Genomic DNA, 10718 nt, shown 5'->3' on the forward strand with positions numbered 1-10718 from the left:
GCCTAACTGACTAGTGTTGCATCACTAACAAACCATTGCCTGCCTGAAATGTTCACTGAACTCTCCAAACCTCACCCTGGAGCAAGTTTATAACCCACATTCTCTATTACCCAGAGGGGCTAGGGAAGCAGATTATTGTTACGTACAATCAAAAATAAAGGCTATTCCCAAGGATAAGTACTGCTCACAAGGATACAAGTCATTAAGACTACCATGACCAAGACTATGGATCCTGCTCCATCATGTTAGACCTTTAAATGCTGTAAGTATATCAATTCAATTCTTTTAGAAACAAATAATCTTGTCACCATACAAAAGGGATGCTACATGTTTAGCCATGTCCCAAAAGTTGAGAATACAAACCTCGTCATATGAACATCTAATGAAGACTGAATGGTAATATATAACAACATCATTGCAAAGAACTGAGCTGTCCCTTCAACCCCTCCAACCATCAATGATTGCTAACTGGAGGGCATGCCAGGATAATACACCTTTTTTACAGAGACAGTCCCAATAAATAAATATTGAATTAAATGAATTAAATATAATGTGACATTTTTACATGACAATAAGTGTACAGTGGTTGAATGCCCATGCCATCTTTGTGCCCCTGTAACTTCTTAAATCTCCTTTTCCTCTCATAGTCTTGATGCTAAGTTGGAGGAAGGCTGCTGGGAGTGATGCCGCATTTGCTTGCAATAATTTTTGTAGCCATCCTGTGGCGTTCTAAGCCCTTGAGTGCTCAGGCCTAATGAGAATGCCTTGCACAGATGCAGGAGCAACATTCTTGACCTGACTTACTATAGGCTTCAGGGCCACCAGTAAAAGAGACAAGAAGTGGCCATTCATCCTGGGAGTGCCATGAGAGGACACACTTCCCTACCATCCTCCCCATCCCTACGGTGGCTAGATCAGTGCTCTTCCTCCCTCTTGCTGTGACAATGACATTTACTGGTATCCTGAAAGAGAATGAGGATATGGAAGAAGGTTCCAAGGCCTCATGCCCTGTTGTATTAGGTCCAGGACCATATGCTGGACCTAGACTTCTACGGCAGTCACCAGCCTCTCCAAGCGTAAGTCATCCATGTTCACGTCTGAGAAATGACACAGATCATAACTCGGAAGATTTCCTCTATTATCCGTTAAAAGTTATGCATTGCCTCTGACATCTCTGCCAATTGTTCCTCTGCCTTTTTCTGTATGTCCAGTAGGCTTCTTGTGGTCATTCTCAGAGGTTTCTATTCAGCTTGGGATTCAGCATTAGTGCATCCAAGTATCAGAGGTCTCAGCTGTCACAGCCTCTGTCAGCAACTGGAAGATGCCAACTAGCAAATGCCCCAAATTCTACATGTTATCCCTTCAATGCCCATGTGAGTGTAACTGAGTGGGTGGCAGTTGTGGAAGTGGCAAGTGATGGTGACTTTTTCTGGGTCTTGGGTCTCATCGTCCTCAGATGTAGAGTTGTCGTTATCATCTGGTAGCTATGGTGTATGATCCAGATTATGAGGAGCAGTACGGGAAACTCAAAGAAAATCATTAAAATCCAGCACCATCTATGAACACATCACATTCTCACAGTGTCTCTGTATGAGATTGCATTTATTCTCGCAATGATATCTGGCCTATTCATCCTTGTCATCAGCAATGGCATGGCTGCCCTACTCTACAGTGATCTCCACCACCTCTTTCTCAACTGGGGTCATAATATTTACATGTGACACACCTCCACAAGTCTTGGGCGTCTCTCGGTCTTACATTCTGAAGTTGCTTCTCCTGAATGACACAATAGAGATATAGTGGCATGTCAATTGGGATCTAACCAAGAGCACCACCCCCCACCTTCCACCCTGTCTGCATGCAACCACATGTTACATATGGCCTCATGTCTTGTAATTTATGTCAAATCAATTTCTCAAGCAATCTCAATGAGAAACTTTGATGCCTATGTATGGGTGAAATTCATTACAACAAGAAAGAAAATGAATTCATTTTCACCAAAATGACAGTGATCAGAAGTTCCTGAAAACAAATGATTAAAGAAACAACAAATAGCATTAAGGTAGAAGTAATAATTGGGTTGCATTTTACACATACACAAGGTTTGGCATGTGGGCAGGTTTGTAAAATTAGGTGCAATGCCATGAGCATATTCTTGACATCTATCTTCCATCCTGCCCTGCTAGAATTCTATATGGAGTGGGGGAAGCACTCTTCCACCCAAGAATTATTTGAAGCTTTCTGTTCTTACACTGCTGCAATTTTCCCATAGTTAGCAAGACCAGCATCAAGTGGGATGCTTAGCAGCTTTCTCTGCTCATACTGGTAATAGGTAGGTCATCTCCTGAGTTAATTGATGGGTCCCCTCAAGGTTTTTCCAGCTTGTTCACCCAGACTACAATCCCACTTACCTTCCTTTCCAGGGCCTGTCAGCCTAGCCTTGACGATACCCTTTGTGTTAACCATATCATTTAGCTTCATGTTTAGCTCCAGCATTTATGTTCAAATTGTTTTTGTGACGGAGATATGTTAATCAAAACCACTTTAAAACAATCAAAATGCTATTAAAATTACATTTTTAAGTTCTCCCATATTAACAAAATAAAACATTGCCCTAATTATCCTGTGTTTGGCCAGCTTTACACACAATCTGCACAGTAGTTTGCAGAATACTCACATCATAATATTTGTTAATCTGTTCAGATACCAAAGAAATGCTGCAGGCCAGCTGAGATGTGTTGGTTTATAAAATACACTGGAACAGCTCCACTTCTGATAACTCTAAGCTCTTTTAAGTGGCCAAGAATGCATGTGGCTATGTTTAAATAAAGCACTGAATTTACAAGGTAGCAATACACAGAGGTTAGGTCTAGTGGCAGATACTAATAGCAGAGAGCCCTTTCCATTTCTCAAATCCATTTTAAATTAATAAGAATGTTCCATTCTGTTTTTTCATCCTCAAAGAGGTCCTTTGCATATTCATTTAATGTTATATTGATGGATTAAATTATCCAGAGCTCAAAATCAATCCAGCATATATTTATTAGACTGGACTAATCCCCTAGTGGGGATAAAGCACAGAAAATGCATTTAGAGGCGCTGATAAGGCAAGTCCCATTATATGTCATTTTAAACAAAGAGCCAAAAAAGCCTTTGGAGACGCTCTATCAGCTATTAAACAGAGACATTTCATGTGCAAGGAGATTGATGATTAGCATTTCCGATCCTGGGAAATGGTTCTTCCCCACTGATGATAACCACTAAATGCCGGTTCATTTCTCAGACACAATTATTTCTGCTGTTTCACTGGCAGACAGATGCCTAGGCCTGGCCTATATCCTTTTGTCTCTTAATCAGTGCCATTAGTTATATGTAGGTAATGCTACATCAAAGGAGACTGAGGAAACAATGTATTGGTTCAATTTGTTAAATAGAGAGGCAGAGTACGGCGAATGTGTACAGCCACATCAGCCTCCTGAAGAATTCGACCATCAGGCAACAGATTTGGTGACAAATCACATTTGATAATATTTAACAAGAGCAGTTTTATTTGCATTAAGTCAGTAAGTGAAACAGAGTGGTATCACTGCTGTGGCTCAGCTGACAGAACTCTTGCTTCTGAGTTAGAAGATTGTAGATTCAAGTCTCGTTCCAAAAGTTTAAGTCTAGGCTGGTAAAATATCTAGGCTGACACTGAGGGAGTTGAACATTGTGAGATGAGATGTTATTTGCTGTGTTAAACATTGTTAAACACTGTGAGGTGAGATGTTTGTTACATTCTTTGCTTAATGTAAAATATCCCATGGCTCTTCTTCAAGAGATTGGGAGGAGGATGCAGAAGGTCAATAACACTGTGAAGCAGACTAGGAGAGTAGCCTTGAGCTGGAAGGGCAGCAGGAGGTAAAAACTGGCAGCAGAGACCCCCGTCAACACTTGAACTATCTGAGCCAAAGTGTGACATCACAGAAAAACAGGTAGGTGTTGGTGATTGAGATAACAAGGTATAGAGCTGGATGAACACAGCAGGCCAAGCAGCATCAGAGGAGCAGGAAAGCTGATGTTTCGGGTCTAGACCCTTCTTCAGAAATGGGGGAGGGGAAGGGGATTCTGAAATAAATAGGGAGAGAGGGGCAGGCGGATAGAAGATGGATAAAGGAGAAGATAGGTGGAGAGGACACAGACAGATCAAAGAGGTGGAGATGAAGCCAGTAAAGGTGAGTATAGGTGGGGAGTTAGGGAGGTGATAGGTCAGTCCAGGGAGGATGGACAGGTCAAGGAGGTGGGATGAGGCTGGTAGGTGGGAGATGGGAGTGGGGCTTGAGGTGGGAGGAGTGGATAGATAGGAGGAAGGACGGGTTAGGGAGGCGGGGATGAGCTGGGCTGGTTTTGGGATGCGGTCAGGGGAGGGGATATTTTGAAGCTTGTGAAGTCCACATTGATACCATTGGGCTGCAGGGTTCCCAAGCGAAATATGAGGTGCTGTTCCTGCAACCTTCAGGTGGCATCGTTGTGGCACTGCAGGAGGCCCAGGATGGACATGTCATCCAAGGAGTGGGAGGGGGATTTGAAATGGTTCGTGACTGGGAGGTGTAGTCATTTGTCGCGAACCGAGCGTAGGTGTTCCACAAAGCGGTCCTCAAGCCTCCGCTTGGTTTCCCCAATGTAGAGGAGGCCACATTGGGAACAGCGGATACAGTATACCACAATAGAAGATGTGCAGGTGAACATCTGTTTGACGTGGAAGGTCTTCTTGGGGCCTGGGAGGCGTAGGGGCAGGTGTAGCACTTCCTGCTGTTGCAGGGAAAAGTGCTGGGGATGGTGGGGCTGGTGGGGACTGTGGAGCAGACATGGAGTCATGGAGAGAGTGGTCCCTCCAGAAAGCAGATAAAGGTGGGCAGGGAAAAATGTCTTTGGTAGTGGGATCAGATTGCAGATGGCAGAAGTGCCGGAGGATGATGCGTTGGATCCGGAGGTTGGTGGGGTGGTACGTGAGGATGAGGGGGATTCTTTTTTGGTTGTTATTGCAGGGAGGGAGTGCGAGGGATGACTTGCGGGAAATGCGAGAGACATGATCGAGGACGTTTCAACCACCATGGAGGGGAAGTTGCGGGCCTTGAAAAACGAGGACATCTGGGATGTCCGGGAGTGGAATGCCTCATCTCAGGAGCAGATGCGGTGGAGATGAAGGAATTGGGAATAGGGGATGGCATTTTTGCAGGAAGGTGGGTGAGAGGTGTATTCTAGGTAGCCGTGGGAGTCGATCGGCTTGAAATGGATATCGGTTTCCAGGTGATTGCCAGAGATGGAAACAGAGAGGTCCAGGAAGGAGAGAGAGGTATCAGAGATGGTCTAGGTGAACTTAAGGTTGGGGTGGAAGGTGTTGGTGAAGTGGATGAACTGTTCGAGCTCCTCGTGGGAGCACGAGGTGGCACCGATACAGTCATCGATGTAACAGAGGAAGAGGTGGGGGATAGGGCCAGTGTAGCTACGGAAGAGGGATTGTTCCATGTATCCTACGAAGAAGCAGGCATAGCTTGGGCCCATGCGGTGTTGGTGATTGGTGGGTATTTCTTCTGTGTCTATTTTGATTGGCTAAGTGGTATAATTCAGGAGATGTTATTACAGGTAGGAAATTACAGAATGGACATTCACTTTAAAATATTTAACATCCAACTTAATTAATTAAATTGAACAGAGATGACTGGACAGACAAATACTTTGCAGCTGCAGTATATGGGAGCTGTTGGAGATTGGTGTGATCCGATCAGTGTGCAGCAAGTGTTGGCTGTTCAAGAAACATCAGCTCAGAGTTACCCAGGCTCTGTGCTTCAGGAAACAGTCATACTGCCTAGATTAATTACATCAAGTTTGGTTTGTGGTCAGGGACAATAGAGAGTGACTGCAACTGAAACAGGTATTGGGAACCAGAATTTAGCTTTGTAGGAATCTCAGCCAGTGCCCTGGTCCAATCGGTACTGAAGTTCTTGCTCCCTGGAAGAGATGATGGATGAGAGCCAACTGACTAAACCAGCATGGTACACAGTACCATTCAAGTCTGGGAGAAAAAAAGAAATGTAGTAATAATAGGTGATAGCACAGTCAATGGTCTGGGATATAGGTCTCTACAATAAAAACAGAAAGCTCTGAATGTTGCATTGCCTAAATGGTACCAAGGTTCATGACATCTCCTTTGGGCTAGAGATAAATTTGGAATGGGATAGGAAGGCTCCAGCTGTCATGGTCCACGTAGGTACCTATGACATAGATATGACTAAGAAGGAAGTTCTGCTGATGGATTACAAGCAGTTTGGGGCAAATTAAAAAGCAAAACCACAAAGGTATTAATCTCAGGATTGATGTAATGATGTAAATAAGATTAAAGAGGTTAATACACTGCTCAAAGATTGGTAAGAGAGAAATAGGTTCTGAATCATGGGCCTCTGACACCAGCACTGGGAAAGAGAGATCTGTTCCATTGAGATAGGTTTCATTTGAACCATACTGGAACCAGTGTCCTGGCAATTGTATAACTAGGATTGCACATAGGGCTTTAAAATACTTAGGTTTTGTGGGGAGGGCTCTATTGGAGGAAAGTTTAAAAAATAAAAAAAGAAATGAGTGAGGAGAGGTACAAGGTAATGAAAAAGTGAATGATAAAGTGTGAAAGGAAGGGGCAGAAAATATACACAGAACATTGCAACAGATTTAGAATGAGTATAAGTAAAAACAGTTAACAATAAAACAAAGTTTAAAGTTATTTAAGTAAATGCAAGCATTTTGAACAAGATAGATGAGTTGATAGCACAAATAGAAATAAATGAATATGACTTGATAGCTGTTGCAAAGATATAGCTGCAGTGTGACCAAGACTGGGAGCTCATTACCTAAGGCTATTTGACATTCTGGAAATATAGGCTTAAAGGAAAAGGAGATGGGGTGGATATGTAAATAAGGAAGGTAATGTGTGCTGGTGAGTAATGATAAAGGTGCAATAGATCATATTATGGGATCAGTTTAGATACAAATAAGGAATAACAAGGGAAATAAGACATGGGTGGAAATCATCTATAGGCTCTTGATGAGTTGTCTCACTATAGGAAAAACCGTAAATTAGGAAATAATTGAACATTAGAAGGGCACTGCAATTGTCATGAGTGTGATCTTCATCTGTATATTGACTGGACAAATTAGATGTGCAAGGATGACATGGATGACAAACTTATGGAGTTCATTAGGAATTGCTTTTCCGAGAAGTATATTGCACAGCCTACCTGAAAATGCGTTATTTCAGATCTTGTAATATATAATGAGGTAGCATTAATAAGAGATCATGCAGTTAAGGGCCCTCTTGGGGTAAATGTTCACAACATAGTTGAATTTCAGAGATAGTAAGAACTGCCGATGCTGGAGTCAGAGATAACACAGTGTGGAGCTGGAGGAACACAGCAGGCCAGGCAGCATCAGAGGAGCAGGAAAGTTGACGTTTTGGGTCGGGACCCTTCTTCAGAAATGGGAGAGGGGGAAGGAAGCTCTGAAGTAAATAGAGAGAGGAAGGGTGAGGCCGGGGAAGGTAAGTGGGATGGTGATAGGTGAGTGCAGATAGGCAGTGGTGGGGATTGGTCAGTGAGGTGGGAGGAACGGATAGGTGGGAGAGAAGATGGACAGGTCAAGGAGGCAGGGATGAGAAGGAAATATATAGGAGAGAAGACAGACAGGTCAAGGAGGCGAGGATTAAAACGGCTGGGGAAGGTAGGTAGGATGGCAATAGATGAGTCCAGGTAGGCAGTGGTGGGGTTTGGTCAGTGAGGTGGGAGGAGCGGATAGGTGGGAGAGAAGGCGAATACGTCAAGGAGGCGGGGATAAGAGGGAGGGTTGGTCATGGGATGAGGCCAGGGGTGGGGAGATTTTGAAATTATTAAAGTCCATATTGAGACCATTGGGTTGTAGGCTCCCAAGACAGAATATGAGGTGCTGCTCCTCCACTTTCTGGGTGGCGTCATTGTGACACTGGAGGAGGCCCAGGATGGACATGTTGTCCAGGGAGTGAGAGGGGGAGTTGAAGTGGTTCGCGACTGGAAGGTGTTGTCGTTTGTCACAAAGGCTCTGAGGCTCGGAGACTGCTTTGTAGAGCACCTGCACTCGGTTCGCGACAAACGACAACACCTTCCAGTCGTGAACCACTCCAACTCCCCCTCCCACTCCCTGGACAACATGTCCATCCTGGGCCTCCTTCAGTGTCACAACGATGCGACCCAGAAACTGGAGGAGCAGCACCTCATATTCCATCTTGGGAGCCTACAACCCAATAGTCTCAATGTGGACTTTACTAGTTTCAAAATCTCCCCACACCCGGCCTCATCCCATGACCAATCCTCCCTCTCATCCCCGCCTCCTTGACCTGTCCGTCTTCTCTCCCACCTATCCGCTCCACCCACCTCACTGACCAATCCCCACCACTGCCTACCTGCACTCACCTATCACTATCCCACCTACCTTCCCTGGCCCACACCTCCTCTCTCTATTTATTTCAGAGCTCCCTTCCCCCTCCCCCATTTCTGAAGAAGGGTCCCGATCCAAAACGTCAGCTTTCCTGCTCCTCTGATACCGCCTTGCCTGCTGTGATCCTCCAGCTCCACACTGTGTTATAGTTGAATTTCAATTTAGTTTAAAGGAGAGTCTCAAACCGGCATCTTCAGCGTAATTTAGGGTAACTACAGAAAGAAGAAAGCGATGTAAAAAGTTGGCTGGGAAAATGGACTAAGGGGAAGGTCGGTACTTGAGCAGTGGCAGATATTTAAAATTTTCATTTCATTTCATTCAGACATTCCATAATTGTCAGCAAAAATTTATTCCAGTCAAAAAGAAGTACTCGATGAGCAGGATGAATCATATATGGTTAAAAAAGGTGTCAAGGAGTATATCCAATCAAAAAACTACAACAAAATGGCAAAGTGGGAAAAACTAGTGGTAAACCAGTAGATCAGAAGTTTTATAAGAAGTATAGGATAACTAAAATTCTAATAAATGGAGAAACTTGATTATGAAATGAATTGGCAAGAAAAATAAAAACAAACAAGAATATCTATGGCTATATAAAAAGAGAATAAGGTAAATTTAGGACCATGGGAGGATGCAACTGGAGACCTGACAATGGGGAACAGGAAAATGGCAGATAATTCAAATCAACATTTTGCATCAATGGATGACATTATAAATGTCTCAAAAATATCAGAAAACCAAGATGCTAATGGGAATAATGATCTTGTAACAATCTCTGTCATGAGGGACAAAGTATTTGATAAACTAATGGGACTGAAGATGAAAAAATTGCCAGGACCTGATGGTCTATATCCAAGTGTTTTAAAGGAAGTAGCTACAGAGGAAGTGGAGGTATTGGCTGAAATATTCCAGAACTTACTGGATTCTCGGAGGGTTCCAGCAGATTGGAAAACTGTAATTGTTGACGCCCCTGTCTAAGAAGGGAGGGAGACAGCAAGTAGGAAACTATAAGTCAGTTAGCCTAACATCCATCATTTGGAAAATGCCAGAGTCCATTATTAAGAAATAAATAGCAGGATATTTAGAAAAGCTTAATACAGTCAAACAGAGCCAGCAATTGTTTAGGGAAAGGCAAATCATGTGTGACAAAGTTTCTAGAGTTCTTTTAGGATATAACAAGTAGTGTTGATAAAGAGAAACCAGTAGATGTAGTATATTTGGCTGTCCAGAAGACATTGTAAAAGGTGCCAATTGAACAGTTATTGCACAAGATAGGAGCTCATGGTATTGGCGATAATGTGTTGGGATGGTTTGAGGATTGGTTAACATATAGAAGGTAGACAATCAGTATTAATGGGTATTCTTTGGGTTGGAAAGACACAACTAGTGAAATGCCACAAGGATCAGTCCTGGGGCCTCAGTTATTTGCTACCTATATTAATGACTTGGAGGAGGAGGCATAATGCACAGAAATTTGCTGATGATACAAAATTAGGTGGGGCGGCAGAGGAATCTGCAAAAGAATGTAGATATAGAATCCCCAGAGTGTGGAAACAGGCCCTTTGGCCCAACAAGTCCACACTGTCCCTCAAAGCACCCACCCAAACCCATCCCTCTATAACCCACCTAATCTACACATCCCTGAACAATACAGGCAATTTAGCATGGCCAATCCACCTAGCCTGCACATCTTTGGACTGTGGGAGGAAAGCAGAGCACCCGGAGGGAACTCACGCAGATACAGGGAGAATGTGCAAACTCCACACAGACAGTGGCCCAAGGGTGGAATTGAACCCAGGTCCCTGGCGCTGTGAGGCAGCAGTGCTAATCACTGTGCCACCATGCCTCACCTTGCTCCCAGGATTTTCCTATAGCTCTGCGATTTTGCTTTACTATTTTTGGCTGCAAAGGAAAACTTCTCTTTAAATACATATAAGCCCTTGAGAACCTATGAGAAGTACATTTCTTGCTGAAGAACGAATATGGTTCCCATGATCTCCATAAATGGCAGCCTTCAACTTGTAGGAGAGTTGTCTATGTCTTGGTGGTCAACTGTGCTCAACATTGCCTGATGTGGTTCAGGAACTCCACTATGGCCAGGCATGTTCGGTCATATTTGCTGCATTCGAATACAATCAGCTGCAAAGGGACAGAGTTTTCTCTCCTTTGTTTTCTTTGAACTGGCTGAGCTTTCCATTTCCTCTCCCTACCTGCCAAAG

General features: G+C 43.7%; 1 protein-coding gene across 1 annotated transcript in view; it reads left to right on the forward strand.

The window, feature by feature from the left end:
• The window catches only part of LOC109920816 (lysophosphatidylcholine acyltransferase 1), a 134079-nt gene that overhangs the window by 20069 nt on the left and 103292 nt on the right, over nucleotides 1-10718 (forward strand). Inside the window, exon 2 of the mRNA XM_048608659.1 lies at nucleotides 1021-1076. Within this exon, the coding sequence (XP_048464616.1) occupies nucleotides 1021-1076 (56 nt within the window). The remainder of the gene's footprint in view (nucleotides 1-1020; nucleotides 1077-10718) is intronic.

Source organism: Rhincodon typus, chromosome 2, assembly GCF_021869965.1.
Source record: "Rhincodon typus isolate 14 chromosome 2, sRhiTyp1.1, whole genome shotgun sequence".
Classification (NCBI taxonomy): Eukaryota; Metazoa; Chordata; class Chondrichthyes; order Orectolobiformes; family Rhincodontidae; genus Rhincodon; species Rhincodon typus.